The 15,114-nt window shown below is 36.8% G+C and overlaps 1 protein-coding gene across 1 annotated transcript in view; it reads left to right on the plus strand.

Annotated features, from left to right (window-relative positions):
* LOC122787839 (dedicator of cytokinesis protein 7-like) overlaps positions 1–15,114 on the plus strand; it is a 4,057,077-nt gene that overhangs the window by 3,025,880 nt on the left and 1,016,083 nt on the right. Inside the window, exon 26 of the mRNA XM_044054755.1 lies at positions 8,916–9,041. Within this exon, the coding sequence (XP_043910690.1) occupies positions 8,916–9,041 (126 nt within the window). The remainder of the gene's footprint in view (positions 1–8,915; positions 9,042–15,114) is intronic.

Below are 15,114 nucleotides of genomic sequence, written 5' to 3' on the forward strand. Positions count from 1 at the left end.
AACTGATCCCTAGTCTATAAAAAGATTTTTCCAGCAACTAACTCTGGGGTAAAGAGTTTCAGTACATCAGGATGTGTCCTTTGTAGCACTTCACTGACCTCAGCAAGACATGTCCTGTGGTTATAATACTGCATACAGTCAGTAGCAGTGAAAACTGTAGAAAGATTCTGATTGTTCTCATGGCATGTAGACCTGCATTACACCATAACAATATGCAATTATAGGGATTAAATAAAAAGCTAACTACATTGATAGATAGAACCAATCCTTAACTTTTAATGCTTTTCTATAGATATGGTTATTGCCTATCAGAGTAATTTAGCTGCCTGTGACCTCTAAAAGTTAAATAGTGCAATGATAAAAATGCCTTCATTTTATGAAATCTGTGACTTACTTGTATTTTCTGCTAAGTTTATTATACTGTGCATTTGTTTATCACTGTTTTTGCCTGTGGCCTCTCTCATGTCTGAAATATACCTGCCTTCAATCAGTTTACTTAAATGATTAAAACAGGTACATACACAAATGCAGTTTTAAATATGGAAAGCTAAATGTCTGGCATTTTTACAGCAGATGTCTATGTCTATATGCATGTCTGTGTAATGCTGCACAAATGTGAAACTTGTATTTAATGTCTCAGAAATGCAAGCACTAATATGTGATTTCCATTTCAGGAAAGGAAGCGCAAAACTCACAGTAAAACTATTTAAACTATTTTCGAATGCGTTTTACCCATTGCATTGCTTGAAGGGTGGGTGGGGACCAGTTGCGGCTGGTGACTTCAAATCAAAGGGGGGCTGCAGGAGACAGATGAATGGGTGGTGCCAATAGGAAGGGGTGTGACCAACTAGAAAGGTGTGGAGCTATGCCCAAAACCACAAAAACTGGAACTTTAATTAAATACGCTACCCTGGGTGCCAAACCATCATTATGACAGTCCAATCAAGACAAAATGAAGTGTAGAAGAAAAAAAGATTTCAATGCATTGGCTACATGACAGCTTACTTAATATCTAGATGGAAACAAAAAGGGTGTGAGGCATGAAAAAATAAATTACTTTTTAAATACATTACTGGAATGCCAGTCAAAATCCAAGTATAAAAAACAATTAGCACTCAACTCAGACCACTTCTCCTTGCACTGCAGTTCTAATTATAATTTATATTCAGCTTTAGAAAAGTACCACGTAACATGCTGAAAGTAGCAATCTCTGTGATACCCCCACTTGTAAAAATGTTTCTTATCCAAAAAAGACCTGCTGCTTGACAACAACTATCTACTTGTTTCATGGGGAAAACATAATCAAAGTAAAAAATGAACACCAAACAAGAAACAAGGTCAAGATAAATTGCTTAAAGGATTACTGCACAGGTTATGGACCACACATGATAGATTGGGATTATGTTTAGTTTACTGATAAAGCCTGCAAAGATGACTACAAGTCTCCAACAAATGTAGTGAGCTTCTGAAAGTACTGCAATCCTATCATTTTTACACATACTGTCATATGCATTTCAATACCTAAGGCTTATACGTTATCTAGTTCTGTAAATATTCTCTGCATGGCAACAACAAAAAGACTTTCAGTGTTGGTAATCCTTTAACAGTATGCTTATTAAAGCTTATTTGCATCTTACAATCTCAGACAAGCTTACCTGAAGGTCATTAAAGCCTTGCTACTTAAACACAGAGCAACAGGCAGTGCAACACATGCATTTTCTGAATAATAATAATAAGCATAAATCAACAATATAAAAATATGACTGAAAACTAGAACATTCTGCAAAATCAAGGACAGATGAAAAGCCACTATTGTACTTGTGTCTACCTTGGATGGGGGGGGGGTACTCTGCACACTTACACTGCATAACTGCTCCTTACTTTGCTTGGACACATCCAGAGTCACTATATGGGGGAGTGGGTTGCAACAAGTATGTCACAATTTGAAATGTCTGTGGCTGACAGTGATGGCCATGACACCTCTGTCATACCTCTCAACCTCAGAGCAAGAAATCTGAACAAAGTCATAAATAGAAGTGGGACAAAAGCCCAAAAATACGGACAATTTTTAAATACTGCTTTTATAAACAACTTGGAAAGATAATAGAATAGTAGGTCTTGCATTAGTATGCGTTTTCTGAAGGGTATGAAATCTGAAACTCAAATGTCTGTCATTATTTTCTAACTTCAATATTTAATGATTTTCCACTAATTTGCCAGAAAACCACAATTTTATGAAAAACAGACCAAAAATGTGATGCAAAAACATAAAATAGCCACACAATACAGCTGGGAACCTGTCAAAGAAGGGACACTTTTTAATATTAGTACTGTTAAGTTGAGCAGCTGACAAAATAAGATAATCCACATGCATTTCTGAAATAAAAGTAATCTATAACTCTGATCATTACAATTATTTCTTACTTGTAAACCCTCCACATTTTCTTCCAAAATTGCCATTTTGCAGAGGGATTATTAGGGGGAGAGCAACATTTTGCGCCAAAGTCGGGGACAGTTGGGAGGTTTGGATATACCTAATTCTATAAAGTTATTTATTTGCGCGTACCTCTCAACCTCTTAATGTAGGAAATCTGGACAAGGCCAAATATATTGAGGGAATATACAGACAGTACTAAAAAATGCTGTTTTATAAACTTAGTTGATAGAATAACAGGTCTTGCTTTAGCATGCATTTTTCTGAAGGGTATGAAGTCTGAAACTCAATGTCATTTAGTGACTTAATTCCTAAGTGATTTGCCAGAGAACCAAAAATTTTATGAGGAACAAACCAAAAATAAGAAGCAAAAATCTATTCATTCTGTGAAAATCTGGACAGTTGAGAAGTATAGTTCAGCTGGGGCTGTCTTTGAGTTTGCTGCCTTTCCCCCCTCATAAAGTCATGGTCAAATGGGGCCTCCCCCCCTTCAGCCATTCCAGTATCCCATTACTTGGCTATTTCACCACATTTACCATAAACACTGTAATGTGCATGCTGCTTTACTTCTATGATGATTTGGATTTCATTTAAAAGTTTTATTTTACAGCACAAACACTAACAGATATCTGCTAAACAAAGCAATGCAGTCTCACAATGAAAATAGACTTAGTGTTAAAACTTCTCTGCCATTGAAACTCACATTCATTGAAACAGCATTGAAACCCACATCAAAGAAATTACATCTAGCCAGTGGCAAATACTTTGGGCTGTTTTCAAATCATAGGCCCCTTACACACAAAACATACATGTGTTCTTTGATACACCTTCCAGATTGTATTAAATTGTATTCCTTTTATAATACAGTACAGTTGTTAGAGGGCATTTTAAATTTACTGTTTTGAACATTTTTCCAGTAAAGTAAACAATGAAAATAATCCATGCACCCATAATGGCAAAACTGCCCAATTCAGAACATTTCCATCATAAAAGTCTACTCAAACTTCTACAATCCACCAGTATCAGTAAATATGCACAATCTCTGCAGAAGTAAGTCATCTAAATAATTCCACATTAATGAGATCTGTAACTAATGAAGAGGTTGCTGCTAGCAAACAACTTTATATTTCATTGTTTCATCTACAAATAAAGTGCCTGTTAAATGATAAGCTAGTAATATTGCAATAGGAAATGGATGGCAAACTGATAACAGGTTCATAGTTACTAGGCATCTCTGCCAAAGAAGACATACTCAGGATTGCAGCATCCACCCCCCTTTAAAAGTACAACACAGTACAGTATCAGCAATGCAGCTACACACTGTGGGAGTAGAACCCACAGCTTTCTGCATCGAAAGCAAGTACACTACCTGTTGTGTTATTAACAGTGCAAGCTGACTCAGCATAAGCAGCACTAAACTTCTCTTCCACTGAAGCTCTTAGCTCCTTGTAAAATCCACTCGACACTCAACTGTATCTCTCAACTTTGCAGCACATGAGCACAAGAAATCTGGAAAAAGACAGCATTTATTGGGGGGGGGACGACAAAAGCCCTAAAACCAGGGACATGTTTTAAACATTGCTTGCATAACCTTGGAAAGTTGCTAAAATAAAAAGCTGTGCTACCATCATGCATTTCACTGCCAAGTTTTGAACCCAGGACCCCGTGCACTGCAGTCAGAGCAACATACCACTATGCCAAATCATCTGTTTCTTAAAAGATAGGAAGACAAACTTAAATGGCTATCATTTAGTGAATTCAGTTCTCGCCATAGCTCTCAACCTCTTAGCACAAAACACCTGGACACAGCCAATAATGGGGGTATACAGCCCCCAAACATATTCACTGAATTCAGTTCTCACAATAACTCTCAACCTCTTAGCACAAAAAAACCCTTGGGAAGTTGCTAGAATAAAATGCTGTACTATGCATTTCACTGCCAAGACTTGAACCCAGGACCCTGTGTACTACAGTCAGAGCAACAGACCACTATGCCAAATTAGCTGTTTCCTGAAAGACAGGAAGACTGAAACTTAAATGGCTGTCATTTAGGGAATTCAGTTCTCACCATAGCTCTCAACCTCTTGGCACAAAACACCTGGACAAAGCCAATAATGGGGGAATACAGTCCCAAAAATAGGGACAAATTTCAAATATTTATCTTATAAACTTAGAAAATTGCTAGAATAAAATGTTTTGTGTTACCATGTACTTTCTGAAGAATATGAAGTCTGAAATTGAAATGTCTGGAAATCCAAAAAACACAGATTTTATGAGGAACAGAACAAAACTATGAGGCTAAAATCTGAATGCTTTTCATAACTGGTAGGGAATTCAGGTTGTTGCTACCTGCATGCAAGGTTGAGGATTTGAACCTGGGTTTATCTCTAGCCTCCAGTTATAGTTAACTGGGGCATTTACACACACACACACACACACACACACACACACACACACACACACACACACACATACACACACACACACACACACACACTGCAAAGCCCCTAAAGCAAGTACCTGCAGGCCATTTGCAGCCATAACTCTGCAGTAAGCTTGTTTCCTACAGCAGCCAGCCCTAACCCCTCATGCAGTTTCTCTTCAGCAGTTAAGTTCTGTTTCAGGCCGAGCACGCATGTGTGTCTTCTGGAATGCTGAATACAGACTGCAGACCTTACAATCTGATCACCTTCTGGTCTATGTGGCTGCAATCGTATAGACTTCTGGGGCATCTTAAGACTGCTGCCTACTTCTGAATCTGGACTGGTGAAAGAGCAGTCCGGATTTGAATTTCTACTCAGATTTTTTATTTTTTTAATTTTGGTTTTCAACTGGGGGGGGCTACAGTCCTGCAGTCCAATAGGACGAGCCACCACTGGTGGGGACTATGCCACCACACTCCTGTTATTAATTTGTGCACTAACTCTGAGATCGCTGTACTTCAGAGAAAGGAGAATACTTTGAAGTGCCCCAATTTAATATTTATGTGATCACAAATACTCTGAGGAGCTCCAATTTAATATTTATGCCATCTTGAATAATCTGAGGTGCCCCAATTTAATATTTATGTAATCGTGAATAATTTGAGTTGCCCCAATTCAATGTTTATGTAATCATGTTTGCACTTTTTTTGACAATGTTCTGAGGATGACAGTTTTGGTCATCAGAGTTTCCAAGTTAGTCATATGCAGATGTTCTGAGTCTGTATCATTATATTTAGCTGGTCTACACTGAAACACAACTCAGTGAACCCAATACACTGAATCCCAATCCAGTGAAACTCAAAAAACAGCTTTACCTTGGCTCTGCAAGGGCAAGCTGCACACTACTATTTCTTTAATCTCCAGAGCTTTGATGGATCAGAAAGCAATGAAAGATTTTCAGCTAGCTCTGATTCACTGCATACTGGTTAAACACACCCATGTGTGTGTATGTGTTTGTGTTTGTTTTTGTGTGTGTGTGTGTGTGTGTGTGTGTGTGTGTGTGTGTGTGTGTGTGTGTGTATATATATATATATATATATATATATATAAATATATATATGTATATGTATGCAGACACACACACACACACACACACACACACACATGAATAACATACATGCATGGGTCCCCTTTATATAGTAGACTTACCATTTTGTCGACTTGCATATGATCAAGGCGACAATGTCAAAAGTTTAAAAACATGAACACCTGGAACTTGTATTTTTTCTCTGGGTAAGTAACCACTTGGCCACCATGGTGACCTTTGCCCTTTTCTCCACTGTTGTGCCATCTCGGAGTTGGTATATTTAGTTAGGTTGGGTGTTGGGGCATGGGCCACAAAGCCTCCCACTTTGGCAGGTTTAATTTTGTTACATTACTATTTTATTTGTTGGTGGCCAAGTGGTTACTTACCTGGAGAGGAAATACGATATTCCGGGTGTTCATGTTTTTAAACTTTTGACATTGTCGTCTCAATTATATGAAAGTCAATGAAATGGTAAGTCAACTATGTGAAATAGACCCTGTGATGCCCCAGCACTGGCCCAGTAATCAAAGAGCCTCAATCCTCACCACTGACAACAGTGGGGGATGTACACACTGGGAGGATGACAAGTACACACACAGTAAGGTGCAATTTCCCTTAAGAGCACACAGAGACCACAGTCCTGGTTGCTCCCTCTTTCTCCAGATTCCCAGTAAGACTCCCCACTTGCACAGCTATTGGGTTGAGATCTCAGCTAAGTGGCCAAACTAAGACCTCCAGCATCCTCTCTGTTCAATCAGTGCTTCATGTCCCTGCCCAAGTAGCTGACACACACATACGCACACAAACACTTTAAGGTTTGATTTACACACACACACACACACACACACACGCACACACACACACGCACACACACACACACACACACACACACACACACACACCTGCGAAAGGTTGGCACAGGTTTACTAGCTATTTCCCCTTCGATCCAGGCTATAAGGTAGTTTCCACTGCCACCAGCCACTACTTATCAGCTACTGTAAGGCTCTTCTTAGCAAAGGGTAGAGAATCCTACTGTGTAATGTTGCTGTTAATCCAAATGGTAGTTTGACCAAGAACAAGGCTATTAGGAGTTGCCCACAGTGTCACCAAATAGATATGCAAGTACCCTAAGAGTGTAAATATCTCTAGACAGACCGGCCACAATTGAAAAGTTTAAATATGTTTAATAATAAATAAAAGAACAAGACAATACTGAATATGTATTCACAGTGACTTCAGAGTTCAAAATCACACAAAATATTTAAAACAACGTTGCAGGACAGTCTCAAATAAATACAGAAAACATCTCAACTAATCTTTACTTACTGAATCTAAAAGAAATTATTGTACCCTAGTTAACGTACTTACAGCAAGGCAAGTGCAGATGTTGTGAGTGGATTTTTCCAGGTCAGAGACAAAATACAAAATGTCCAGTCATTCTCTCAGATAGTTCTTAAATTAATATCAAATATTACTGTTGGGATACTTGCAGCATGACATCAGTTTTTGTCACCTGACTTCAATTCCCAGGCTCAAAAACAACCATTGCTAGAAAGTGCTAGCATTTAGCATCTCCCTGTGAAAATACATAGCCTTCAGATGTTTGCAACTGCTGGAAGACATAAAACAATAAAAAACTTCTACATCTCAAGCCTAGTAATTATTTCTCTTCCAAGGCAACACAGAGAGTCCCATAGTGTAGACATCTTGTCTCCTGTTGACTGAAACTGAAACTGATGTTGTTTATGGCCCAGCAATAAAGTACTTCAGTCTCAACTATTCTTAAGTCTTGCAAGTTAATCTCCTGTTAAAATACATACATCTAAGCAATTACAATAGTGTATAAAAATATCTCTTCAGTGCACGTCTATACAACATGACAACTATTTACAAAATTCCAGATAGCTGGACTAGCAGTATTTCCTTTCACACTTCTGTATAAATCATATTAATATTCTCAAATGACATATAAGTATTTACAAAATTCCAGATAGCTGAGCTGGCAATATTTCATTTTGTGACAGACCCACATGCACACATATATGTATAGACACACATGCACGCACGTGCACACATACACTATCAATACAGAAATTATTAATGTTTTCCAATCAAAATGTATATGGGGAAAATCCTTTATGCATTTGACCATGAGGCTTGCAAGGAGGCAGGGTAAGTTGCATCTTTCCAATGCAGTTGATCAATTGATATTGTTCACTTAAGATGAGATTCTAGAAAGAAATGTTGATCATATATACACCAAAAAAGGTGCATTGACTAACACACTCACGTGTGTGTGTGTATGTGTGTGTGTGTGTGTGTGTGTGTGTGTGTGTGTGTGTGTGTGTGTGTGTATGTGCGTGTGTTGTTAGATTCTAGATACGAGCCTCATGTTGAGGCAACACTGTCAGCTGGAATGTAGTGATCTGTTGTTTAGGGAATATAGTATTTGGAAACACTTATCAGAATGGGACTTTTGTGAGGATTATGATCTGATCTGTGATCTTTTTTAACTATTATTATTTTTAATTAATTTTAGCAAAAGTTGCACCCGCAAGTCTATTTATTATGCTATTGCTATGTTGTGTGTGTGTGTGTGTGTGTGTGTGTGTGTGTGTGTGTGTGTGTGTGTGTGTGTGTGTGTGTGTGTGTCAAAGAAAGAGATGCTACAAAGTATACAGTTTTGATTTCTATGTTTTAATATATATATAGATGCCATTAGCATAATCTAAATATAATATTACAATATGTTTGCAATAGTAACTCATTTATTTAGGTACAATACTTTACTGCATAACAGCTGCACTTTGGGGGTGTTCATGTCATTCCCCAAAATTATGAACATATTGTAGTTTACAATTATAAGATTTATTTGTTGCTTTTAATAAAAGAGGAAAACAGCTTAAAAGATGTCAAAATTTTTGATTTTTTTGCATTTTAATTTATTTTCCTTTTCTTTTTCTTTTTTTAGCAATCTAGTTTTTCAGAGAAGCTGAATCTGCAAGTCGCCTATTTCGTCAGTAATCTTTTGTCACTAATGGACAGAGGATATGTTCTGCAACTTATCAGCAGTTACTATAAACTGGTAAATAGCAAGGTAAAAATCATTAAAGAGGTATTATAAGAGTGTGTTAACAAGTTTAATTTTATGTAAATCAAGGACATTTAACTTTGCCTATGTAACGTCAGGTTCCAGCTCTACAAAAACTCAGTGCAATGAGTTTAACTCATTGGGAACTCAGCCTAATAAAAAAAAAAAATAAATACATAAATAGAAAAAAAATAAATACATAAATAGAAAACTATTTTTGATGATACCAAGCCCTTCACTTTAACCAAACATATATACCAACTCCACAGCTGCATTTACACAAATAAAACTGAAACTTGCAGAAAACAACACAATCAATGTCGACACACACACTGTGAAACTGCTGTAACAGTAATTTCCTTTGAAACATAGCAGTCTGGGAGCTGAGTGTGACTGAATGGAGCCTTGCTTAGTTGTGACTCGACAAGATGTGGGGAAGCCCAGCATGCAAGTATAGCAAGTAACTGGGCGGTCTGTTTCACAATACTGATCCTGATTATTCAGTTGTCGAAACATTAATGTGCGAATATTTAATTATGTACTGGGGGAATAATTTGGGTCTTCTACTACCTCCCATCCAGTGAGATTTTGTTGCTTTTTTTGTGACAGTAGAACTCCATATGATTTCCCAAAGGAGTGAAAGGATGCTGGAAATACATTCTCTGTGATGCCTGAAGAAGTGCAGACATCAATAAATCAACCAAATAGCAACATCTGTAGAATTTCTTTATAAGACTAGCAGCTCCTAATTTAAAAAGTAGATCTTGGTCCACTGGGACATTAGCTCAGGTAGACAGAAACCAAGTATTAAAAATCAAACTCAATGATTTATTGAAATTCTAATTCACAAATTAAATCAATGATTATTATATGTAATTTATCATCATAGCTGTGTTGCCATTATAATTCTGAATGCACCTAGATGCAAGTAAAATTAAAACATATTCTAAGACGAAAGCATGGAGAAAAGCAAAGTAGTACAGGCTGTGGTATATGAACATTCTAGCCTTGTTGTTGTTGTTTGTCTTTCGGCTTTTTCCCGGTAAGGGGTCGCCACAGTGGAACTCCGGTCCGCTAATGATTGGCAGTAGATTGTTTTTATGAAACACCGAGGTGCCAGCTCGACACCCAACCTTCAACGAAGGCACGCCCATTTACGCACGTATGTCTTTCGAATGCTACCCAACCACGGGGAGGACATGCAGACTCTACACAGGAGGCATTCCCAAGCCACGCCAAGAATCGTTCTAGCCTAAAATGTCAAATTCCACGAAATCTTATATTATTTAGTAATCAGATTCCATATTCCTGAAATTTATAGTTTGCTCCCAAAAAAATGGAAAATCAGTGTCCTTGCCAAAATTTATCTCTTTCCTGTGTGTGTGTGTGTGTGTGTGTGTGTGTGTGTGTGTATACCTGTGCATGTGCCAAGGGATAGGGACCATGGTGCAACTACTAATACAGAGGAGATTTAACAGAGGCAAGTAGTGTACAAGATTATTGCCACCCTTTACAAAAACCCACCACCCAAATCAGGCAGGGCAGTGCATGGTAACCCTGGTGTAAATTTGTACCTACCCACACTGTCATCAATACTAGCCTTAAAGATAGGCACAAAAGTACTTTGCTTGACCTGTACTAGTAACATCTTATGCCACCCAATATCAATTTGACCAGGAACATGGTTTTAACATATACAGACACACAAAAATGAGAGGGACTTTTATTTTCAGATGTGACACAATTGAATAGCAATCAGCAAAACACAGTTCAGTGAGTTCTAATGTACAGTGTTTTCTCAGTGAGTTTTAAGAAAATTCACTAGAGCTGTAAAATTTGTTCCACTAGGAGTATTAGTACAATAGATTAAATCCAATATACAGTATTCGGAATGAATAAAAACACTTGATGTGCAATCCAAAAAAACTTGTGTATCTATATAAATACTGAATCAAAGTAAATGGAGGATGAAAAGGAAATGAAAACAGAATGAAACAGATCTCCTAAGCATGTCCGCTTATACACTATTATTAAAATGTAAACATATTTAAAAAACTTTTGTTATTATTCATTCTGAATGCCATATATTGAATTTAGGTCTACTTCAAAACATCTAAAACCCATAACATCTAATTTCATAACATCAAGACCAGAATATCTAAAACCCAAAACATCTAAAACCCATAACATTGAACACTACAAATCACATAAAAATAACACCCCCTCCACATATAACAACACCAAGCTACCAAACACATTTTTTACTACGTTTCTGCAGGGCGGCAACCCCCATGTGGGGGGCTCCACCCCCCACACCCATAAATTAAATATACCAACTCCGAGATCGCACTACAGTGGGAAAAAGTTAATTTCCTAACCCCACTGTATCACAATCACCATAAAGAATGTACGCATAATGTCTATATCACTTAGCTGTATGACCTAAAAACACATACAGAGTGGCAAAATAAACACTATATAAAGAGTATTAATTCCTACACTATATAAATAATAACTATAGAAATGAGAACTACAACATCTTATAATGATACCACAAGATTAACAGATTAAACTATAACATTTACATATGTACTGATACACTATTACATGTTATACATTTTAGATGTTATGAAATTCGATGTTATGAATTTTAGATGTTATGGGTTTTAGATGTTCTGGTCTCGATGTTATGAAATTAGATGTTATGGATTTTAGATGTTTTGAAGGAGTCCCATTGAATTTCCATGCATTTTAACAGTAAGCTGGGTCTTTAATGCTGTAATTAGGTTATTTATTGAAAAAGTATTTATTAGAGTGTTTTGTTAGGGTATATATGTAGTTCATTATCTAAAGAAATCCAATGTGTTTGGATGAAAACCCTGTGAATTTGTTAAAGAGTTTATGTGTTGTGAGAATTATTTTGCATTAAAGTACGTATTTTTACTTTTTTCTACTGTTGGAGTTATTTGGTGTGACTGGTCCGCTAGTTCCTCCATGGTGCCTACTATTTTGGATTGATTTTGAGTTACAAGTCTCCTGCTTGCTGGAGGAGTCGGTTGGCACATTTTCCTTCTTTTTTTGTTTAACTGTTTATGTTGCACATTTTATTTTATTTAAACAGTGATGTAGTTGTAATGAGTGGATTCTATTGAAGGTTTTTTTGGAGGCACTAGAGCTTCTGATGCTCTAACTAAAGCTTACTGTATAGTCATAGATTAATATCTTCTGCTGGATTATTTAAAATTCTGAACAGTGATGTTGTTACACTGATGTTTAGAATTTGCCAGCAAATTTGAAAAATGCAGCAGTGGCCTTTGGGTTGGAAAAGCTTATTTTATTTTGCATTTCCAAAAAAAAGTAATTTTGAAGAGTGATCAAAAAATTATCGAACATTTGTACTTCTTTCACGAGGGGACTTATAAAGGTTACCACAGAGTGTCCACTTTCTGAATTCAAGAACAGCTCATGCACAATGCTTGTGCTGCCTATTCACTCAGAAAGGTTACACTAAGTGTGCATATAGTGTAGACTTTGTGGTAACCTTTATGAGTCCACCCATCTTATACTAGCAAGGTAATCCTCAAAGTCCTGCAAGCTAGACTCCAGCAATATATGGACAGGGAACTGCTACAGGCACAAGCTTGTTTAAGAGGGGGCAGAGGAACCAGAGATTAAATTTCCAATATTTGCTGGATAATGAAGAAAGCAAGGGAGTTTCAGGGAAAAATATTTACTTCTGCTTTATTAGCTACTCTAAAGCTTTGGACTGAGTGAACCATAACAGTCTGTGGAAAATTGTTAGAGAAAGTGATATTGTCACCTTAATTTGCATCCTGAGAAATCTATGTGCAGAACAAAAAGCAGAAGTTAGAACCAAATACGGAATAACTGACTGGTTCAAGGTTGTCACCATACTTTTTATTTATACACTAGTATATCTTGCAAAATGCCAGTTTAAACAAATCAGATTATGTATTCAAGCACCACAATTCACAAACATTGATTCCCCAGCGCACAGACTTACTAATAGTTTAACTCTCACACCAATATGCTATTACTGATAGAACAATGGCTTTTGGCTGTATAGAACCATTGTTGACACAGGTGTCTTTCTTCTTTAAAATCTTATCCAGACTAGCCATAACTTTCTTTCCAAGAAGTAATTGCCTGTGCATTACATTCAAATAACTTGCAAGTGAAAATATTAATATCACCAGTGACAGATTAGCAAGTGTATTAATTTAAGCAAGCTGTTCTGTTTGTAGATGTCTTTGACCTTCTAGGAATTGTCATGTAATATGTCAGAGGGGTTTCTACTTGCAGCTGATTATTACCACTTGAATAACCGTGATAACCATTGTCCTTACCAGCACTAATAGAATTTTAGGACTGCTGAGCTGAATATTGTCTTTGGATAGAGTATCTGACATTTGTTTCAATGATCATTGGTCCTTTTATGTCAATTATCTGACAGGGTTTGGAGTTGAATAAAGAGACATGCTTATGTTATTTCTCACTTCTCACTAACAAAATCTGTCCTCTCTAAAAGAGTGGTGTTTGGTCTTTTTGCTTCAGCTTCTTTTCTCATGTTCTCCTCATCTCTACCTGAACTTTTTTATTTCTTCATGTGTTCTTTGTTTGCCTGGCTTTGCAGTGTATGTCATTTCTGAAGCTATCCTTAAGCTGCAGACTGCTCAGTGCTGATGGGTAAATTGGTTTCCTGTAGGCTGTGTACATACTCTGCAATCATTGTTTTTACTTAATCTCTTTGGATTTATCAATTATTATCACCTTGTTTGTGTTTTACATAAAGTGAGGTACTTGTCTGTTGGTGTGTAGCCAGAACAGAATTGTGTGCAAATCATTGACTTACATAAAACTCATTAACTTGATTTCTGTTAGAAGAGTAACCTTTTTCAGTCGTCAGTATTTATGGTATTCCAAAGTGTTGTGCCAAGAGGTGGAATTACTGTGTGTATGGCTATAGAAAGTAAAGGCCCTGTCATGGAATATCTTCAGTAATCACTAGGAGATAATAAGCACGCTTTCTTATATGCAGAACCACTGAAACATATGTACAAATCTACCCATGGTTCTCTTGGGCATTGCCATGGCAACAGTCTATATTTGTTTTCCATTCATTCACAGACTTTTCATCTTGTTCCTCATATTCTTCTCCAATGTTCTCACCACTGTTTTGCTGTTGCTTTTTTTTTTTAAATCTTGCCTCTCTACAGCTCTTCAAGTATAAAATAGGTGAGGTTCTATGTGATAGAGTTCAACTCTCTGATAATTATTTGTATATAAAATCACTGCTAGTAGTATTTCTAAGTGTGTGAAAGCAGTTATTCCACTTGTTTTTGGAATTTTACTTTTCTTCAGTGTTGTGAGACTGCATAATTGAAATATATAATTCTGAGAGGCAGAGGTTGAAGGGCTTGCAACACATGTATGGGTTGCAGGGACTTTGCCCCCTGCAAAAATACTTACTTTAAATTTCTCATTCCATTGAGTTCCCAATTGGTTGAACTCAATTAGTTGAGACCTGATCAAGCTGAATGTCTGGGACTCATGGGTGGAAGCATCCTCTTCGGTCTCCATAAGAAGTCCAATTTTGTTTGCTAAGTTGTAAGTTAACAAAAAGAATTATTTTCCCTCAAGGACCTGAAAGATTACTTTTATTATTCTCCTTTTTATTTTGATCTCTTTAAATCATAAACATTAAAAATGAAAAAGATCATCAGTGTTCTATCTTATCAAAGGTCAAATGGTCACTTATAAAGGAAAAATACTCACTTCTCCTTTCGTCCCTAACAAACTAATTTAGAAACATTCAAATTCTTTGTCAGCCCCCTAAACAAAAGAGCAATGACTCCAGAAATCTTATGATTACCATATAAATATAGATCTTGAAAAGTGACAGGATAAGCTTTAATAAAAAAATAGGATATATGGTTAGGCTTAAATGGCTAGCAAGGGCAGATAACCTAGAACTTACCTACCAGCAACCATCTGTTAACTATGCTCATAATCTTCTCTCTGCCTAAACACTTCCCACAGCAGACTTCACACCATGGTA

This window comes from Protopterus annectens, chromosome 13.part0 (genome assembly GCF_019279795.1).
Source record: "Protopterus annectens isolate FY-2018-M chromosome 13.part0, PAN1.0, whole genome shotgun sequence".
In the NCBI taxonomy this organism is placed as follows: Eukaryota; Metazoa; Chordata; order Ceratodontiformes; family Protopteridae; genus Protopterus; species Protopterus annectens.